Source organism: Pogona vitticeps, chromosome 9 (genome assembly GCF_051106095.1).
Source record: "Pogona vitticeps strain Pit_001003342236 chromosome 9, PviZW2.1, whole genome shotgun sequence".
Lineage (NCBI taxonomy): Eukaryota > Metazoa > Chordata > Lepidosauria > Squamata > Agamidae > Pogona > Pogona vitticeps.
The window spans coordinates 27,956,512-27,977,255 of record NC_135791.1 but is presented as its reverse complement, the minus strand read 5'-3'; the positions used below and the strand labels follow the sequence as shown (position 1 = coordinate 27,977,255).

General features: G+C 57.0%; 1 protein-coding gene across 3 annotated transcripts; it reads right to left on the bottom strand.

Moving 5' to 3' along the window:
• Positions 1 to 1,482: 1,482 nt before the first annotated feature.
• LOC110075678 (transmembrane protein 87A) lies at positions 1,483 to 20,523 on the bottom strand. Of its 3 annotated transcripts, none has more exons than XM_078379863.1 (20): positions 20,340 to 20,521; positions 16,776 to 16,842; positions 16,535 to 16,626; positions 15,981 to 16,091; positions 14,907 to 14,978; positions 14,296 to 14,505; positions 14,018 to 14,105; positions 13,357 to 13,421; positions 12,380 to 12,563; positions 11,717 to 11,816; positions 11,022 to 11,115; positions 10,848 to 10,919; positions 8,517 to 8,625; positions 8,058 to 8,116; positions 7,164 to 7,267; positions 6,136 to 6,215; positions 5,360 to 5,421; positions 4,553 to 4,605; positions 3,276 to 3,306; positions 1,483 to 2,960 (listed from the first exon to the last, which is right to left on the bottom strand). In XM_078379863.1, the coding sequence occupies exons 1-20, from the start codon at positions 20,484 to 20,486 to the stop codon at positions 2,919 to 2,921; spliced, it is 1,842 nt and encodes a 613-aa protein (XP_078235989.1). In that variant the 5' UTR covers positions 20,487 to 20,521; the 3' UTR covers positions 1,483 to 2,918. The 3 variants fall into 3 exon arrangements, 2 of the variants coding, with proteins under 2 accessions (XP_078235989.1, XP_078235990.1); XM_078379864.1 differs by lacking the exon at positions 10,848 to 10,919 and adding an exon at positions 10,448 to 10,516; XR_013538333.1 differs by lacking the exons at positions 1,483 to 2,960; positions 3,276 to 3,306 and adding an exon at positions 3,487 to 4,060 and having other exon boundaries at positions 4,111 to 4,605; positions 20,340 to 20,523.
• Positions 20,524 to 20,744: the final 221 nt, after the last annotated feature.

Genomic DNA, 20,744 nt, shown 5'->3' with positions numbered 1-20,744 from the left:
CAGAAGCCGAGCTGGACACGCACGCGCTCCGCCTGGCAGCCGTGGAGATTGTGGGCGCCGCAATTGACGCAGCGGCCGCCCAGCTGGCCCGGAAGGAAGAGCAGGAGCTGGCAGCGCTGGGGCTGAGCAAGGGCTGCCCCTGAGACACACACCCCTCCCTTTCCTGTGGCTGGGGTGCCCGGGAGAGCTCCCCCCACTCTGTTTCAGTCAGGTCAAGGGGAGGCAGCTGGACAGCTCTTGCCAGCTTTTCCTCCCCATCACCGTAATCTGGTGTCATTTAGTCCCCTCCTTCCCCCCTTTTTAAAAAAAGAATCATTTAACTGCCCACGGTGGGTGGGTGAGGTTTGTGATCATTTGGATTTTCTGTATTAAAGCAAATTAAACCTACTCCGAGTTTAGGAGAAAAGTGATTTTTTTCTTGGCTTTGGTTTTGAGCCGTTTGAACAGCTTCATCAGCAGAACGATGTGCACGAATACGGCATTTCTACAGAGGATAAAACTCGAGAGAGAGCGCCCCCAGCACGCCAGGGAAGTCCCTGAGGTCTCTCTGGCTTCCAGTGTTTCCCGTCTCACTGGCCCGAGAGGCTGTTCTGCAGCCGCACGGGCCCACAACAGCAACGGCTCGGAGGCAGCCGAGTTCAGGCGGCCGACAAGCAGGCAGGCTGGCCCCGTTCTCCTAGGACTGTCACGGCCAGAGTCCCTCCTCGGAGGAAGCACCACCTGCAGGATAACCATCAGGGCTGGGAAGGGAAAGTAAAAGCTACAAGTGAAAATGTCCTCCAAACGGAGGAATCTGCGACAGTCGGTGGTTCCTCTCTGCAGCGTCGCTGGGCAGGGAAGGCCGGCAGAGGTTGTGTGTTGTGTGTTGCGTGCCTGCACCTCCTCTGGTTTCCCGGCAGGGCAACTGTCAGGTGCAGATGCCACATCCCTGGCTTCAACCCCCACCCCCCCGCTGACCTCAGCATCATCTGGCGTTCAGCGTGATGAAGGTAAGGGCTTGGACCATATTCTGCTGACTCCCTGCAGAAGGCGTTCTGCTACCACCGACGCTGACAGAGGCCAAAGAGAAGCTTTATGGTGCTGTGCTCTGCTGGCACAAGGGAGGCCATGATGCGCAGAGGCAGATGGGTGGCTGCCCCACCCCCATGCCAAATGCAGAGCAGACACTCCACATCCTCAAGAAGCTTTGATCAGGGAGGGGGGGAGAGTCAGTCAGTCAAGCCAGGAAGTGAGAAGGCCTCGGGAGGCTCCACTGAGAGCATATATCAACCCCTCCCCAAGAAACAAGCTTCCCTCCTTTGGGGCTATTTGGGGTTGGGGGGCAAGGGTGGTCTGACAAAGGGTCCCTGCTGAACACACGGGTCAGGCAAGAGGTGGGCGAAGGCCTCCTTGGCAGGCAGCGCGGCAGACATTCTGTGCCTCCCCCCCCTCAAAACCAACTCCCTCCTGAAAACACTATGGAACACAAGACATACACATGAGGAGGTGTGATTTTCTTTTAAATATCACTGCATAAAACACACATAGCTTGCCTTCCCCAGAGATGGTATGTACAATTTCAAAATAAATAAATGGCTATTTGGAAAGAAATCTTACTCTTCCTCCCCTCTTGCTTGCAACCATCCAGGTAACATCAGGGAAAAGAGAGGATTGAGCTGGGGAGGAGAAGAGCAAGAGCAACAGAGAGCTTTGCAGAACAAACTTAGGGAGGCAGGGAAGGAGGGAGGGAAGAAACAAGAACGGCCTTTTTTTCAAACACAGAACCAGGGCTGTGCGATACACACATCCGTGTTGGGAAGGTTCTCTCTGCTAACCCAGCCTGTGAAGGCAGCAAATGAAGCATCAACGCTTTGGAGCAAAGGGTAAGAAAGTCAGCAGGGGTGGAACCCCCCCCCTTGAACCAAACGGGGAAGGAGGGAAAACAAAAGGATGGAGACAGGCCTCCCCTTGCTCTCGCTCTCAGTGGGACCTGCGCAGGGGAGGGAGCACAGCTGCACTAGGTCTGAGACAACAACAGCCACCTGCCACACTTTGCCCCCCCCCGTGTGCCCCCTTCCTCGGTCACTCCCTCAAAACGCAAGGTTTGTAGAACAGGCTCACGTGGGCAGAACGGCAGTCCCCCTTGCTCCCGGTGGGAATGGCCTCTCCCTCTCCCAGGGGCTCTTTCTCTGCCAGAACGGCTCCATCCGGGCGGCTTTGCCTTCTCTGCCAGAGGGCAGAGCTCACCTCTCCACAGTGGAAGAGGAGCCTCCCCACCCTTGCGCTTCTCCTTCCTCCTCTGTTCATAAATCATGCACTCGACAGGGTGGATGGATCCAGACCTGCTCTGGCCCTTGGTTCTTTCAGCATCGCACCCTAGAAAGATGACAGCACAGGCTGCGGAGGGCGGTCCTGCTCAGGAATCTCTCACCCTCATACCCTGTTCCTCCCCCCCCCCCCAATTTTACACACACACCCCAGGGGGGCCAGGCCACGGCCAAACGCAATTACCACCACTGAGAGGTGCAAAGTGAGAGCAGAGACCCAGGCCAAGCTGCCCGAGGCATCACCATGTCTTCGTGCTGGAAGTGCTGGTTCCAAGCTCCGTTCAGGAAAGAGAGGCAAGCCACAAAGTCCACCGTTCCTCCCATAATGCTCCGCTCCAGCGGGAGGTGATGGAGCTCCTTCACCCTCCTGGCCCCCCGCTCCCACTTTGCAGGGGTGGCAGAAAGTCGCTGCCTGGCCAAAGCCCCAGCGCTCCAGAGTCAGAAATACAGGAAGATAATAAAATAATTTTGAACCATATACAAATATATATATATATATATATGTGCATGTCAAAAACAAGAAGGGAAACACCAGCCATCGGCAGCCACATGTCCATTCAAAACCCATCAGGCAGCGAGTGTGACTGAGCATCAGGCCAGGATGCGCACCCTTCATTCCATCTTGGACATCTCAAATTTTGTGGTCACTATTTCCTACAGGGGTCAAGAGACGAAAGAAGAAAAGATGAGGAAACTCTGTCAGTTCCAGAGATTGCATTGGAAAGGCTCGAATTCCTCAGTGGCAACCTGGACGACTGACCGTCTCCCCCCCCGCCCCTGCCAGCTGGCTCTTCCAGGCTTCCCTGGGCAGCGAGATCCCTCCCAACTGGAGCAGACTGACCTGCCTCATTCAAGCAGGAGGAGATCCTGCCTGTGCTAAGAGGCTCGCTTGTGACCCCCGACCCATCTCTGTAATGCGGGGTCACTCAGAAAAAAAACAGCAGAAAAATACCATGGAAGGTGGCTTACCTCATCAGAATCCAGCAACGGAGGCAGGACGCTGGAATAGACAAGAGAAGGACAGCCGTTACTCACCAGACGGCCATGCCACCTCATGGTGCCAGGGCTGCTAGGCCCTCCCCATCACCACCCCGACCCCAACCAAAAAACCAGGGATCAAGACCAAGGAGGCTGGCCAGAGATGGGCCCAGGCCGGATCCGCCATGCTTGGCCTGGCAAGCGCAGAGCAGAGGGACCCTGGAATGCTTGTTGGGAGGGCCCTGAGGCTCCCCTGCTCAGAAGTAAGCCTCTGTGCTCAACTGCTGCTCAAAGGAGCAGGAAGCAAAGCTGGCCGATGGAGAGGGGGCACATGCCAAATCCCAGCCTGCGCCTTTTTTATCCTGACTTCCTACCCGATTTAGTGGACCCCGAAGACATCTCTTTGTTCCTTGGCTGCACAAGAACCGCAGGGACATGGAAAGAAACGCAGCCTGTTCCTTCCAGCAGCAAAAGACAATTTCCCTGCAGTCCAGCCGTCAATTCCTCTGGAATCTCAGCATCAAGGAGCCCTCAAATCAATTCCCTGCTTGCTTACATAATTCAGTTATAGGTGGTTTTTAAAAGAACCCACATATTGAAGAGGGCTACAAAGGTAACACACAACACACCAGTGCAACTATGTGAACTTTTTAATACACAGACAAAAAGACTCGTCTGCTAGTTCACCGCAGTCTAGCTTCTATGCACTTACTGAAAGCAAACTGCCTGCAGAAATCTTCATGGAAAGAATCTCCCTGGAAGACCTTCAGTGCAACCTTTCGGACCAGATAGGCAGGGTATAAATCAAATAAATAAATAAACAAACTAGCCCACGCCATCTCCAGAAGACAGACTAAAACTCACAAGTTTTATTCCATCCTCAGGAGGAATTCGGCAGAGACAGTTTCAACAGACATTTCTACAGGTTGCCTCCTTCAAGCAAGAACATGTGGACGGTATTGCAAAATTACTCAAATGATTCTGTCTCAATGATGCTCTCTCTCTCTCTCTCTCTCTCTCTCTCTCTCATGTGTTTTCTCTTCCTGAAGCAGACTTCACAACTACAACAGGCTGAAAGGCATTAAAGGCACTGTAACAACAACCTTGCACGGCAACTTGTGATGTGCCTCCTTCTCTGCATTTGGGGGGGGGGGTTCAACCTGGAGGCTTTCCAGATTTTTGTATTTCCAGTCTTTTCAAGGAAGATAGAGCTGATCAATAGCCTGAGTTTACATGCACAAAATCCTAACTGCAAAGCAGAAACTTACACATCAGCCATGGAAGAGGGAATGTTTTCCTCCACCCACTTCAGGTCTTCATCCTGTAAGTGCAGGAAAAATAAGCCAGCTGAGAAATAAGCAGAGAGAAAGATAAAAAAAAAAAAACGTGAAAGAACTTGAGTTGCTAAAATTGAAAGGCAAGCAGGGCCTGGAAAAGGCTCTGCTGTTGAAATTTCCTTGAGCTCTCAGCTGCCAGGAGGTGCCCCAAACAAGGCAGGTAAAGCAGCCTGAGGGGCGAGATGCTCCCCAGCAAAATCAACAGTGGGGGGATTAACAGACTTTATTCCTTTTGCTTCCGTTTACACTCCACCCTCCCCCACAAAGAGCCCAGGGCAACTAACAATCTACATAAAAAGCATCGCACAAACACCATTAAAACCCACGGTCTTGGTTGATCAAAACAAAAGAAAATGGCAAATTTAAAAGCTCAGCCCCTTGCTTTACAACCTGGAACTGAGAGGTGGTGAGGGACGAGGAAGACCACCGTCCCAGCCTGCCCCCCCACCTGACTTCATAAAAGGAGCAGAGTCCGGACAGATCAGCATTTTGATGAGAGGCGACCAGGGAATAGCAGGGGCCCCAGGAAGAGCTAGGAGAAAATCCTGCTGGTAAAACCAGGAACAGAAGCTGTCACTGGGGTGCCACTGACCAAGAGGAACTCTGGGCTTGCCAAAAAGAAGGCAGCTTCCGGGTGGGGGGTGGGGGGGGTGAGAGAGAACAAGAGAAGGTACCCAGAGTGGGGGCAGAAGGTCTGGGTGGGAACCTAAAGAGGGAACCCGGGCAGTGGATTCTTACCACTCGGCTGCCCTTGAGGATTCCGTTCGCTTCCGGTTTTCCGCCTCTCATCTTCATCCCTTCTGCAAAACAAACAAAGGAAGGAAGAGGCCCTCCCCAGTCAGCCCTGGGCATGGCTCAAGGGTGATCAGGTGGGGTGGGGTGCGGATGGGGGGGGGGCTGAGCCTGGTCTGGCTGCAGGGCAGCATCAGGGGCCAAGCAGGGGCCGGAAAGAACGCCCAACGGATCTGAGAGGAAGAAAAGAGCCAAGGGACGGCATGGGACAATGAAGGACCCCCCCCACCCCCCCAGCCAAACCCATACCAAACAAAACTCGTTTCGTCTTTAAGGTGCCCAAAACCTGACTTGTCAAGTTCTTGTGGTTCAGGGGCCCATTTTCTGCCTCTAAACAGCACCTCCCAGAACTGCAAAATGAACCCAAGTATAGCCAGATGGATATTTGGGGAGGGGTGGATGGTTGTAGACAGAAAACTAACTTTGGGGCCAATTTGTTTTTTCCCTCCCCAGTGCAGGGACCAGGAAGAGGAGCTCAACACAGTTCCTGGGGGGGGGGAGCTGCAGGTTGGCTGCCCCCCTCCCTGAAGATCTCTGCTATTTTTGCTTCTGCCTCACAAGCTAAATCTTCAAACAGAGCCCTGTGTTTTAAAAGCCTTCTCTGATTGCTTTGTGCATATTTGAAGACAAGCGCAAGAAACATCTCACATTCCAGAAGACCTGCCCCCAAATATAACCCAGAGGTCACACTCAGGAACCCGAGGGCTCCCGGCCCATCTCACCAAAGGCCTCGCTGACCATGTGCTCCTCCTCTTCCTCCTCCTGCTCGCTGCCTTCATCCACCAGAGGCATGAAGGCGTATCTGGAGAGAGAGAGAGAGAAAGGGGGCCCAGATGTGCATTTACCCTCTCGGGATGCCAACACTTTGCAACATTTGGCTCCAAGTCGAAGGCAAATGGAAGCAAACCCTTCCAAGTCCTCAGAGGGCAGGGAAAGGGGTGGCACAGGAAAGGGAAGGGTGGGAAGAGGGAGGCCCTCACTTTTTCAGGCTTCACCAATTACAGGCTTCATCCCGCTGGCAACAATCATGGGCTCCCGTCACAGGAAGCCAGACTTCAGTCGAATATCAGGAAAAACATCTTTGTATTCGCAAAGGCTTTAACGGCCAGGATCTGATGGTTGTTGTGGGTTTTTCGGGCTCTTTGGCCATGTTCTGGAGGTTTTTCTTCCTAACGCTTTGCCAGTCTCTGTGGCCAAAGGCATCTTCAGAGGACCAGAACACAGAGTTCCGACTCCTGTCCTCTGAAGATGCCGGCCACAGAGACTGGAGAAACGTTAGGAAGAACAGCCTTCAGAACATGGCCAAAGAGCCCGAAAAACCCACAACAACCACAGAAACATCTTTACTGTTAGGGCAGTAAGAGAGTGGAACCAGTGATCTCAGAGGGAGGCGGTGAGCGCTCCAACACTGGAGGGCCTTCAAGAGAAAATGGAACCACCACCTGTCGGAGCTGCTTTGACTTGGATTCTTGCCTTGAGCAGGGGGGGGGGTTGGGCTCGATGGCCTCAAGAGACCCCTTCCCGCTTCATCATTCTGTGTGATTCTAGGATCAGGCAGCCACCCAAGCTGGGTTCTACTGACTCCTTGGAGCACACGGTGAGGAGGAACAGGGGCAGGCGGGTGACCTTCCCAGCTTGGTGGCCCAAGATCCTTTCAAAGGGTGGTGCTGGGAACGAGTCTTGGATCTTGGACCTTCGTCCCTGCTAACCTTTGCTCTACCGGGGTTACCGCCTGACCGGGTCAGCTCACCTTTGGTTATTGGCTGACGGTCTCCAGAGGAACATGATCACCAGCAGGATGATGGAGAAGAGGAACCTCCAGAAGGCATCATCAATCCAGAGCTCCCGCCAGTCCTAAGGGGCAAAGAGAGAGGGAGGGAGGGTGAGCCCCTTTGCTCTGGGCCGGGGGGGGGCTTTGCTTGTGCCCCATATCCCTCTTCCCCTCACAGAAAGACACCCTCTCCCGTCGTGCAAACCCTGCAAACAATTTCCTCATCCCTGAACCCACTCACACCTTTTCAGCCTGAGTCCAAAGTTTTCAGAAGGAGCAGAGAGAAGGAAAGGGAGAGCAGGACCTTCCCAGCGCCTTAAAAACTGGCAGGCTTTCCTTGGCACCAACTCCCCCCCCCCCTCGGCCCAGTCCGCTTCATCTGAGGAAGTGGGCTGAGGCCAGAACACGACACCCCAGGCAGGACCTGTTAAGTCCTCTGGGTGCCACAGCACTCTTGGTCAGTTTAGCCGCAACAGGCTAACATCACCAAGCCATGTGGGTCTTTTTGGAATGGAAGAAACAAGGTTTCGCTTAAAGCCTCTCCCAGTGCTTTATTTCCATCAGCCTGTCTAGGCTGAGTGGTGCCTACAAAGTCTCTGAAACCGTGGAAAAGAGAACACGGTAAGGGCGGGGTCCTGTTGAACCCAAAACCTGCCCCGACTACGTGGCGAGGTGGCCCTCACGCGTGTCTCCTGTGCGAGCAAGAACCTCACCGGGGAGCCCAGGAAGGCTCCAGACAGAAAACAGCCCAAGCAGGCGACGGCCCAAATGGCAAGGTGCCGGCACCAGTCCTTAACGTGGAGAGAAGGCCGGGCCTTCCGCTCCTCCCCTCTCCCGCCCCGATTCCACCCTCCCACAAAGAGGGCTACTCACGGACTGACACGTGGCAAGCCGGAACGTCTTCGTGGTCCAGATAATGAAGACGACGGAGGCTGTGGAAGGAATTGTGAGGCAACACGTTCCGTCAGATGCCAGGGGCTGCGACCAGGCTTCTTCACAGGCGGATGGCCGCCCCCCCCCCCCACCCCCGGCAACAGCACAAGACCTCAAAGGGTGCTACTGCAAGATGATGGGCATCCATTGGGCTGCTTTTAATGGGTGATGAACCACTTCAGCCTCCACGGAAGCACCAAGAGGGCCCTGTGGCAACGAGCCTTGCCCCCCAAGGACTGCCCCCCCACTGGGCTCCTGCTGGTCAGCAAAGCCCTTCTTGTGGGGCCCTCCTCTCCCCGCCCGCCCGCCCGCCTGCCCACGTGCCCGTCCGCCTTCTGCGCCCCCAGAGCAGACTCTGCCCTCCCCCTCCTCCGGAGGGGCCGGGAACTGAACCCTCACCGATGACAGCAAAGATGAGGGTGTTGGTGAAATGGCGGTAGAGCGAGAGCTTCACCAGGTTCCGACGCAGCTTCAGCAGCTTCATTGTTTGTACCAAGCTAATAAGGATGTTTCCCTCATTAAGGAAGATGGAACTGAGTCTGATGGGTGGGGGGGGGGAGGGAGAGGGAGGGAGGGAGGGAGAGCAAGCCAAGAAACAGCTCCGAAAGAAGAAAAGGATCTTAAATGTTTGGATGAGCTGAATTCCAACAATGTTTTCTGCATATTCCACTTCTACTCCAAACAACGCCCTGCCATCAAGACGACTTGAAAAGACAGTCCAACCCAGCGAAGGGCACAGCCGGCCAGCTCTGCTCGGCCACAGAAAACAATCAACAGAAGGCACAACACGGCAGTGGCAACCTTTCTGAATGAAGCGCGAGCCCATTTCAGCCCCACGCTGTTGGGAATCAATGTAGGCCTTTGGGACCGGAGCAGCCTGGCCCCCCCACCCGCTGCCCCCCACCCCACTGATCTTCTCTGATCTGTCAGAACACTTCTGATGGGGAACCACAGGGAATATCAGCACAAATGGGCCCGTATAGGGCAGCAGCTGCTTTTCCTTATTCCAAGGGCATCGCAAGCTTTCCCCAAACGATCTGTTCCCCCAACACCTCCCAGCTCCCTAAAGACAAGCTGGCTCTATGGGTGCCAGTCTTGGCAGGACCCCAGCTGGCTGCCCGCTTCCATCGAAGGATGGGCCCCCATTGGAGGAAATGGCACCCGTCCACGGGGACTTCTCCAAACAGTCTGTGGCCCCGTGCAGAACCTCTCTGGCACGGGAAACGGCTTCAACCAGAGGCCGTTTCCATCGGTGCCCTGGGGTCAGAGCCTGGCTGCCCACTCTTGGGACAAAACCCTGCCTGGGAGGCCCTCGTGCAGAGCCCACGCCCAGGTTGCACCTGGCACCTTCCTGCCGTCTGACTCCTGGGGCTGAGGACTACAAACAGGGGGAGCCGCCACAAGGGAAAGGGTAGGGGCCCCGGTCCCAGATTCCTCTCTCCTGGCTTCTCCTAACTGGCCAGTTCTGAGCAGCTGAAGAGAGTCCAGAGAAAAGAGCGCTTGGGAAATGACTTTTAAGGAGGAACTGCCCACTGGGGAATGGTTAGAGCTACTGTTGCTCTGTTTGGGGGGCGGGGGGGGTGGGGGTGGGAACACAAAGCCTTGCACTGCATCCAGCAAATGATTACTCTCCTGTTCCCCTTAGAGGCCAATTCTGAAGTCCCACCTGCAAAACCATAACTGAAAATGCCAAACACTGCTTGCCTTGCCCGTGGGTGGGTGGCTCGTGGCTGGAGTGGGGCTGTGTCTCCACTAAGATTTGGGAAGAAGCCACAAGCCACTGCTAGGGCCTGCCTCGGTTTTCCCAGGGGCCCTGGAGGGCCAGAGCCCCACCGCCCAGCTCCCGGCTGGCGAAAGAGACAGGCTAACCGGGGGGGGGGGGGGCATCAGGGGTTTGGGTGGCCGGAGCTTTAAGGACAGGCCTGGCTTAAGCCTATGAACTCGTCTGCTCGTCCTTCTCCATCCTCTCCTAAGAGACCCTGCCGTCAATCCACATTTCCACGGTACCTTAGCTTTTCGGTGGATGCCTTTGTTAAGGTCTATGACCCCTCCCCGCCCCCCCCCCCCCGGTCCCACACTGCATAACAAAGTGGGTGGGTGTCTTTTGCCCCTTATGTTGCCCCCCCACACCGCTCCTGACAAAATGCCTGACTACAAGTCTGCTCATCAGGGAAGGAGGATCAAAGCCTGTGAAGGGAAGCAGAGGGTGGGCCGATGGCACGTCAAAAGGACCAAGGACTGTTGCGGGGGGGGGGGCGGGGGGGAGAGGAGGAGGCCAGGAACACGGTAGCCGAGCCAGGGGCCAGCCTGCCGGGCGCAGAGGAGGATATCCACCAGCAGAGGGCAGAGTCAAGCATAGCCAGGGGGATTGCGGCCAGCAGCACCAAGTCATCTTGAGCCTGGGATAAAAACAAGAGAAAGAGAGAGAGAGAAGGAGAAAAAGGCTTTGAAGATGGCAGGCAGGCAGGCAGGAGGAGGAGGAGGAGGAGGAAGGCTCAGCATTGTAGGCAAAAGCAGCTGGGTTCATCTCCCTTAGGGTGAGTGGAAATTGCTTCCAGGCGAAAGAAGGGATTCCTGTTTTCTTCACAGCCTTCCAGGATGTCAACATGCTGCATAGCAACACACACACACACACACACAAACACACGAGAGAGAGAGAGAGAGAGAGAGAGAGAGAGAGAGAGAGAGAGAGAGAGAGAGAACACCCTGCAGGTTCCTGATAAAGGATATCCACCAGACGATACAGGAATCCACAAAAGCCAGAACAATTTCACAGACGAGGGTGGCTACGTTTGTTTGCTCCTGGGGTAGGGACAATGAGATGCTGAGACAGGAAACACCTGGTCTGACCCTCTGGATGTACTTAGACACCTGCCCCCACCTCCCCCACCTGCCACCTCTTACCGATTTCACTCGCAGGATCCCCTCAATGATGGAGAAGACCAGGTACATCAAGCCGACACCCACCACGCGGTTCAAGAGGGCCCCCAGTCTCGGCCTGCAGGGAAAAGCGCAAGCAAGTCAAGGGCAGCCTCTGTGATGGGACCCAGGCCGTGTCTCCTGATGCAAACATTGCCCAGAGCCCTTGGCAGGCACAAGAGGCCAAGGAGGAAGCAAAACATGTACATGTGCACACTCACACGCATGAACACACACACACACACGTGTGAACTGGAGAGCAGGAATATCTGGCAGCTGCCTCAGCCCTCCGTCAAGGGAACCCTCTAAGACTGGGTGTAGGTGGGGGAGTACAAACCACAGCCCACATACAGGTCACCAGGGTCTCCTTCCCACCCCTTCCCCAACGGGTGTGCTGAAAAAATGGCGAACTGCACTTCTCAGAAATGTCCACGGGGCACCATTTCCCCAACAGAATCTTCCTCGAAGGCGTTTTTTCAGTCTAGCCACCTGGAAGCTCAGGAACGGTGGCTTCCCCACACGGAGGGGTCTGTGGGGCTGGGGTGGGGGGCAAGGGGAGGTGGGGAAACTGTCCTGGATGCTGAGAAATGGACATCCTGCCAGGTTTTCCTGCCACTCAGCCAAGGTTCCCCCCTCCGCCGGGCCCCAAGCCCAGGGCCTTCGCGGGCCGAGACACTCACTTGACGATGCCGTATCCCAAACTGGCGATGATGACCAACACGCGAGCCAACATTCGCTTCACTGCGCAGAGGACCTCAGCAAAGATGACTGCTCCCTGAACTGGAACATGAGGAGGAGGAGAAGGGAAAAAAGGTGGCAGAAACTGGGAGACTACCCCCCCCCCTGTTCCGATTTTGTTTTGAAGGCTTCTAGATTGGGGTGGGGCTGTGCAAAGCTGCCTCGCCTGGAAGATTCCAGGAACAGGAAACGAGGGGGGAGGATGGCTGGGGTCCACAGCCAACCCCTGGGCTGGATGCATGCAGAGGACAGTCCCCTTTTGGTGATCCCAGGTCTTATGGGGGGGCGAGGGAGGGAGAAGGCCTTGCACAAGGCCAGCAGGTGAGGGGGCAGCCGGCTCAGCCTGAGGCCCAGCTCCCTGATTCTGCCATGGCAAGCAGAGCCTGGCCCTTTGAGCCTGATCCCTCTGCTGGTTTCACCATTTAGGTGCCTGTTTTGTGCCTCAAGCTGGCCTTCACCTGCTACCCCCCCCCCAACCGGGCCTCCTGCCGCTTCCACGTCTTTCTTTCCTGACACTCTGCCAGGGAGCTGTTTTTCCACAGCCACTCAGTATCGGCGGACCTGCTCTGTCTTGCAGAATGAAGGGGTCACTGAGTGTCACGTACCAGATATGCCCTGGTTCTGGATGCTCTGGAACTCAGCATAGAAGACAGCCTTCTCCAGCATCCCCAGCAGGATGACTCCGCCAATCCAGAACTGGATGCGCAGGATATCTCTCCAATAGCAGGCCAGGAGGACAAGCCACAGAACGCCATAGAGTACGTACACAATGCACATCACCATATAGAACTGCCGGGGGTGGGGGTGGAGGGAGGGAGAGGCAGAGGAAAGAAGAGAGAGGCAGAGATATGGGTTATATGGTGCATTTATCATGATGAGGCTGAATTCTTCCTGGAGAAGCATCTAATTCCCTTTTAAAGGAGCTGCAGGAATGCCAGTATCAAGCACAGAGACACCTGTCCTGAGTGTGGGAAGCTTACTGTATGTTTTGGACCACAAGACCTAGAAATCCCCCAAGAAGGAAGGCAATCCCTTCCTAGCTGTAGGTTGTGCAGCCTGGAGGTGGAAACACCCCTGGAGCAAAAGAGGGTCTCCCTCGGTCTCCCCTCCCTGCCCCCAAAATGCACAGCGTCAAGCTCTGAGGAAACAGCGGCCGGCGGGTCAAGCAAGGCTGGTCCCAGGGCTTCCCACCATGACCTCAAGCTGTTCAAAGGGAACGGGTGGCAAGTTGGCCGACCGGCTCAGAGCTTCTTCCTCAGAACAACTCATGCCACCCCGTGCCAAATCAGGACTGTTGCCCACAAACAGCCGACAGGGCTACGGGAGGCCCCTCTGCTCGCCTGCCCTTCCAAAGGGGCAATGCCAGCAGGAAGCAAGGCTCCCAAGAAAGGCAGAGGGAGGGAGGGAGGGAGGGAGTTGTCGGGTGGCAAAGCCTTTGCAGGAGCAACAAACAGCCACCCCCCGCCCCTAAGGCCCGACCACAGGGGGCCACCAGACCCCGCAGGCACAGCATCCTGGAACTGCAGCCATACCCAGAGGGAAAAGGACATTCAGGCCCCACCCCACCCACCCCCGAACTCACCACCATGAGAGGCCACTCGGAGGCAGAGATGTACTGGTGCAGAGGGTGCTTCATCTGGACATCAACTGTGGGCCAGCCCAGAAAGGAAGAGACATGCAGGTGAGGGGGAAGCCTCTAGACAGCTAAATGCACCCCCCCCCCCGCGCACTGGTTTTCACAAACAATGCTCTCATAGGATAAGCCCACGAGGTCCCATGGGACTCCTGCAGGAGGGCAGCCCCACTGAAGCCGGTCGTCATCTTGAGATAAGACATTTTTATTCTCCCCACCCAGAATACCTTTTTTGTATTTCCCTTCTTGTGCTTAAACAAGCATTACACACACACACACACACACACAGAGAGAGAGAGAGAAAGAACAAACTTCTCAATGGTTTTTTAACTGCTGCTGGTGGCCATGGTGTAGCAGAAAGTAATCTCCTGATGTCATTATGAGTTCCTTATTCAATCTGTTTATGCTGCAACCCTTTCCTGATCCTCAGGCTTATATTTTATGACTAGGGTGCTAGTCCACAAGGAAGAGACCCGAAGGGAAGCCTGCAAATACTGCCGGGAAGGCCGCTTATCCCGTGTGGCCCTTCAGCCCCAGGACTGGCCCCAGCTCCCCAGGAGCCCTCTCAACGGGTCTGCTGTGGAACGTCGGACCGGCCGGCTCCACTCACTCTGCAGCTCCCAGTTGGCCGACGGGCTCTTGATCCCGAGGATGAAGACGTACGGCCCATCGTCCCAGGTGGCAGCCACGGCGGAAGGCTAAAACAACAACCCAACACGGGCCAGGTCAGGCGAGGAGGAGCTCCATCCATCGCCAGGCTAGAGAAGGAAAGACCGAGAGCGGAACCGAGAGCCCCTTTCAGACACTCGGCGGAGGGTCAGGCCGAGGGCCGAGCAAGGCCGCTGGCTCAGGCCGCTGGACCGCAGTTCCAACTGTCCGGCCACCCACCTCTCGCCTGTGAGGTGCCAGAGTGGTTTTCTTCTTGGCCTCTTTGCTGGCTTTCTTGCCGGCCACAGGAGAGGGCTGCCCTGCCTGGCCTTCCTTGGGTTTCTCGACGTGGGCCTCCTCGGGCTTTTCCCCGGCTTTGGCTGCCGGGCTGTGTTCCGTCTCCTTTCCCTTCTCACTCCCTGGAAGCTGGGAGGCCTCCGTCTTCTTCACCTGTGGATGGAAGGTGGACACTGTCGGTGGGGTGGCAGTGGGGGTGGCAAAGGAGGATGGGTGATGCTGCCCCCCCCCTACCCGGCCGTGGACGAAAGGAAAGACAAGTGTGGGAACCAGATGCTGCCGATGCTGCTTATGGAGACCCTCAAGACACAAACAGGCCAAGCGTTGCGGGGGGCGGGGGGCCGCACAGTGAACCGCAGAACCCACCCACCCCTGATGCCTACCTTGCCACCTTCTGGCAGGAGCAACGAGCCAAGACTCTTAACGACCAGCTTTCCAACTAACTCAGAGAGGTTCCCTGCTTACTCACCACAGCCCTGAGGAGCAGCAGAGTGAGCCAGACCCGCCCCCAGGGGCCCCTATCCTGCCTCCCCATTCCCAGTGCTTCGACTGACCAGATTGGCGGCTGTCAGCTGATCTTGTAAAGGCCGCAGCCTCCGAGGCTCGGGCAGCTCCGAAAAGTGCAGCTGAAACAGAAGGGAACGGAGAGGGGTGGGTGGGTGGTTCAAGTCAGGTGTGCCAGTCGCCCCTCCCTCACCACGCCTTCCTCCCACCCCACCCCCAACCTGACCCCCTCGTGGCTCTGATCCAGTAGCCACCAATCGGCTGAAGGTGGTGGCCAGAGTGGCCAAAGTGAGCAGCATGGAACATCCCCCTCCCCCTCCCCCGCTCCTGGGGCCAGTGGGGGTCATAGGCAGGAACCATCTGGAGAGCCCCCTCCCCCCATGCCCTGCTCCCGACTGAAAGGGCTACTCCCTGACCAAAAGCCGCCTTCCTTCCCCTTGGTCAAAAAGAAGCCCGGCTTTCTCCTTGGACTCTGCAGCCCTCCTTTAACTTCTGCCCAGGCTCTTTTTGAGGGATCGAGCTGCAAATAAAGTGGGAATTGCCCCCTGAGGGGCACCCTTCCGGACACACACCTCCCTTCCCTGCACAAGGCAGCCGCAGGACAACCTCCACCCCCATCCCACCCCCATCACGTTGCCTCTCAAGGTCCCTTCCTCCCAAAACCTTGGAGGAAAAACCACAAGGAAAGGGATGGGCGAGCGGTCGCTACTTCTGGGATGGGGAGGGGGAGGGGGTGTAGCTTGACCGAAGAGCCTTCCAGGCAGATTCCCCCACCCCCCCCTCCGCACCCAATCCCAGTTGGGTCTGGGATCTCCTCTCCTGGTGGGTCCAGGAAAAGAATCCTGGCTCAAATCCAGAAAGGCCGTCACTGCTAGGCAAGGTTAGGAACCCAGGGCCAGAGGGACCAAGGGGGTAACCCGATGTAAGGCCACCAGACCCCGGAAGCCGGATCAGCTCCCTGTCTGAAAGGCGTGTCGCTCCCAGAATCCTCCAGCTAGCAGGGAGATCCCAGGAACTGGAGTCCAGAAACAAGAGAGAACTTTTCGGAGCACAGGGGAAACGTGAGCTCCCCTCCCTGCTCGTGACAGTCTGACATTCAGTCGTCTTTACTTCGGATCTCCCACCTCATGGAGCGAGCCACAGCTGATCTGGCCACTGTACCAAACATACTGGCCATCCCCTGTGGTGCTGGTGGCATCCTCGTGGTTCCTGAGGTAAGACAGCGCTTCGTTTTCCTGCAGTGCAGAAAAGAGAAAGAGGGAGAGAACTGGTTTCCACACTTCCCACGAGTAAGCCCGGCAGTCTTTGGGGCTTTGCCTAGCAGGCATGGCCCTCCGTCCCTCCCTGCCAGCCATGTCCCAGAGGCCCTTGGGAGTTCCACGATTTTGGGAGGAACCGGCTTACGTGGACTCCGGATGGGAAAGTCCCGAGCATGCCACGGCCCTGCAGCCTCAACCGTGAACGGAGCTGCCTTAGAAAACATGCCACTGACACGCAGGGGGACACCTCGCATTTAAAGAGGCATCGTTGACCAAGTTGCTTTGGAAATGCAACTCCGCTACTCCCTCACTCCAAGAGAGAAAGGGCAGCTTGTTACAGGAGACGGGGTTCTTTCCACTGTTTCTTGCCATCCCGGGGATATATTTCCCTACAAGTCAACTGCGGAGGAGCTGCTCACGTCAATGTGGATCTCGTTGTGGCAACGGGAACTGCGCAGATACCAGGTGACGTTGAGGAGCACCTCCAAGCTGTTGCATCGCTCGTGAAGGACTGCAAGGAAAGCACCGTCAGGGGTGGGAACACCAGCGAGTGGCCGAAAGGGGTGCCAGCGTGCCTGAAACATGGCCTTAGGCAACCTCGGCCCCAGCATCCAATGGGTCCTCCCCCCCCCCCAAGCTTGGTGGCCGTCTGACACTTACACTTGAGGATAATCCAAGTCCCCTTGAACATCGTCTTGGAGAAGACAAACAGGTTCTCTGTCCGGTTCTGGGGGGGAAGAGGAGAAACGGGATACAGTGAAGGGCTCGTGGTGGTGGTGGTGGTGGGGCTACTTAGCCTCACAAAACATCGCTGGAAAAATTTCCCTTCTCCCTCTGACTCGTATGGGAGACGACCAACACAAACATCCCGCAGCTGCTGGGGGAGGAGGCCTTCCGTGGAAAATTCCAACCTCAGTACAATTCCTGTGGAGAAGGAGAGGCTGGGAGGAGAGGAAGCCCCAGTGCTTTACCTGTCAGGCAGCAGGCTCAGGGCACATGCCAAGAAGTTCTGGGTTCAAAATCACTGCTGAACAGAAACTCACTGGGTGGAAAGAACCACCATCACAGCCAACCCGACAGGACACTATCCTGCCCAAGGTGGGGACGGGGGTGCGCACACGTGCTGGTGCCCCTGCTTTAAAAAAGATCCTGGGATGTGTGGTCAGCCAAGGAGTCTGGCACTTGCCGTTTCAGGGGGGGGGGCTCCCTCCCTCTGCTGGAAAAAGGGCGTTTTTCTCTCCCAGCAGAGAAAGTGGTTTGGTGCCGTGTGGCGGTCCAGGGGCGACTCTTCTAGCCGCCGGACTCTTCCCAGGGCTGCACAAGTCCCTCCTGACCCAACGAGAAGGGTTTGGGAAGAGGTCCCAGTGCGCCTTTGGCCTCAAAAGGTCCACCCTTTTCTCTTTTTGGTGCCCTTTCTTATAAAGGAGAAAAGCACTCCCCCCAAAGGGCTCACACTTCCTGTTGCAGGGGCACAGCAGGTGGAGGGGAAGAGGAGGAGGAATCTTTGTTTGGAAATTTTGTTTTGATGGGGGGGGCAGCTTTAAAAAGGGTTGGAGGGCCAACATGATCTCCACCCAGCTAGACGTTCTACATTTGCCTGCTCTGCTTCCGTCTAGAAAGGAGACGGGAACGTTGGGGGAGAACCAGATCCCTGACCCTTTGCCGCGCAGCCCCACCACCTACGGGCAGACCCAACACCATGGGTGACGACCAAACCCTCGTGAAAAAATTCCTCGGCTAGGACATGAAGGCCACCGTGGTGTAAATGGAACTCTACACTCGCCCTGGATGGAGAGACATGCCAAGCACCTGATCCCCCACCTCCGTGGCCCTTAAGGGAAAGCAAGTGGCCGACTCAAGGCGGGACGGACGGACGCCCAGGCAGCCAACTCCACCTCTTCCCTAGGGTGGTGGTGGGGGTGGGGGTTCCCCTGCCCACCCAGAGGCCCCCTCCCCGCCACATTGACTCTTGGCGTCTTCCTGCATGTCAGCCAAGGTCAAAGGAAAGCAGGGCCAGGACAGTGCCTCCTGCCCTGAGGAGGAGAGGAAAGAGGATGCAAACGCCACACCGAGGGAGGGCGGGATGGCCTGCCTGAGGGAAAGCAGGGAAGACAAAGATTTCTTGCTCTTCCCGCCTGCTGCCTTTCCAAGACAACAGATGCAGAACCGCCTCCGGAGGAAAACCTCAGGCAATGGGCTTTCCAAGCCCCACCCTGAGGAGGGGTTGTTAAGGGATGGCGGACCCAGTACCATTTACTTTTGTCTTCCCCTGACACACTTCCAACCTGCCTACTTTTTTTTTTAACATAGTGGCTGCTTCTACAGTTTAACGAGAGTTGCAACACTACAGCCTGTTTTACTTTTTAGCTGTAATGGTTTTTATCCACATCATAACCTGCCTTGTCACAAAAAGGGACAGATTAAAATGAAAGGAAGGGAGGAAGAATTCTGCAGCTCACATCTTGTGTGTGTGTGTGTGTTTTTTTTTGGGGGGAGGGCTTCCAAAGGGAGAGGCCTGCCAGTTTCCTCCCGTTGACATCAGGGCTGAAGAAACAGCTCTTTGTTTTTATTTAAAAACAAAATTTTAAATAAAAACCTTCCGTGGTCCCCAGAGGCGGTTCTTGGGCTACAACTCCCAGAAATCCTGGCCGGCACGGCTGGCGGTGAAGGCTCCTGGGAATTGTAGACCAAGAACATCTGGGATACCCAAGGTGGGGAAGTGTGCCCCCCCTCCTTGGGCAGCCCAGATGTTCTTGAACTTCCCCTCTTCTTTTCCCCGCCCCTCCCAGAAAGAACTCCTGCCCTTCTTCTGTGGGCCTCCGTCGGCCAGGGCCATTCGCAAGTGCTTGTGAACAGCTTTCTTTACTGTGCCTGCTACAATCCAGGACACTCTTGTGCCAGGAGGACATCAGAACAGCCCCTCAGCCAGAACAGGCCCAAGGTCCTCTTGCCGAGGGTTTCATCCAGCAAGATGCCAGATCCGTCTCATCCAGAAAACAGACTGTGGGATGCCTAGGAGGAGGCACGAATAAGCCCAACCCTCTCCCCAAAATTTCCGAAAACTCTGCTGCTAGAAAACAACCAAACCTCACCTGACATTTTAAAGACCAGAGAATTTCTTACACCATCAGCTTCTCTGGATTACAGTACCACCAAACCCACAGATTGTTGCCCATAATTTTGCGAGGTTCAGGAGCACACCTCATGTCCAACCCTCACCTCCGCCTAGAAAGTGGCGGTGGTGAATGGACAGAGAGGGGAAAAGGCCAACAAGCGCTGCAGTCCAGCTGCCTTCTGGAGGGCGACTGCCCTTTGCCACCACTCCCTGCGGTCAGTCAGAGAACCCCTTCCCAGCACATCTGCCACGGCTCTTCGTTCGGGTGGCGATGCCCGAGATGATGGTTGGGCCCAGGACTGGCCTGGAGTGCCCTCGGCTACCAACCTAGGGCCCGACCGCCCAGACCACCGGAGAGAAGCCAGATGCCTGGATCTTCTGTCATCAACCTCCTGTCAACCACCCAAGGGTGAGGACAGTTCATGGGTGGGGCGTCTGCGTGTGGGGATGCCATCCTTGCTCCACGCCTCCTCTGCAGGGTGGGCGTTTGGGATGCTGAAGGGGACAAAGGAGTGAGGATCCCCCAGACTGTGGGGCCTCTCCTCACCCCCCCTGCAAAACAAACCTCCTCCTATGTGCACAACCACCCCGTCGGGGGCACTTTCTTCTGCCTCCAGATGACACCAATTTCCTGGGGGTCCCTGTATTAAGGGACTGTGGGGGCGCTTCAGGCGGGGACTTCGGGGAAGCCCGTTCGAGTCCCGGCCCGACCCGACCCGCTGAGCCTGGGCTTCGCTCCCGCTTCCTCTGTTTGGCCCACCTGCCAAGGCTGTTGTAAGGCTCGAGAAGGAACGCCACGTCCCGCACCGGAGGGGGGTGGTGGTCAGGAGGCCTCGGGAGGAAACGGGGGCAGGCGGGAGCCCGCACACAAGGGGGGCCGAGCGCGCGCAGCTGAGCCCCCCCATCCGCCCCCCACCCCCGCTGGAGGTGCGCTTCCTCCCCCTCCCCCACGGAAGGAGGGGCGGGGTGGGGCGGGCTCCCTCTCCTCGGGAAGCGCAGGGCCCGGCCGGGGAGGGGGGGGCAGCAGGGGCGCCCCCGGCCCGGGCACAAGCCCCGCCCCCCCGGTCGCCACCCGCCCCGCCCCTTCCCTTCCCGGCGGCGCCACTCACGCCGCCCGCCGTGAGGCTCCAGCGGCCGGGCTCCGAGGCGGCTCCTCCGGCGGGCTCCGGGCCCAGCGCGACCCCCAGGAGGACCAGCAGGAGCCGGAAGGGGAGCCGCGCCGCCCCGCCGCGCACCGGGCCCCGACCTGCCGCCATCCTCTTCCGGAACCAGAGTCACGTGGGCGCGAGGAGGGGCGGGGCCAGGGGGGAGAGGGAGGCCGCTGGGCGGGGCCTGGGGAGCTCCGCCCCTCGCCCGGTGGGGGGGGAGCGCGGGCAAAGAGGCGGCCCTGGAGGGGGGGACGAGAAGGGGCGGCGGGAAAGGGAGCCCCCCCCCCCGGCCGTTGTGCTTGTGCGCGCAGAGCAGGTCGTGGCCTTTTAGGCTTATGCTGGGAGTGCAGATTGGATGTTCGTTTA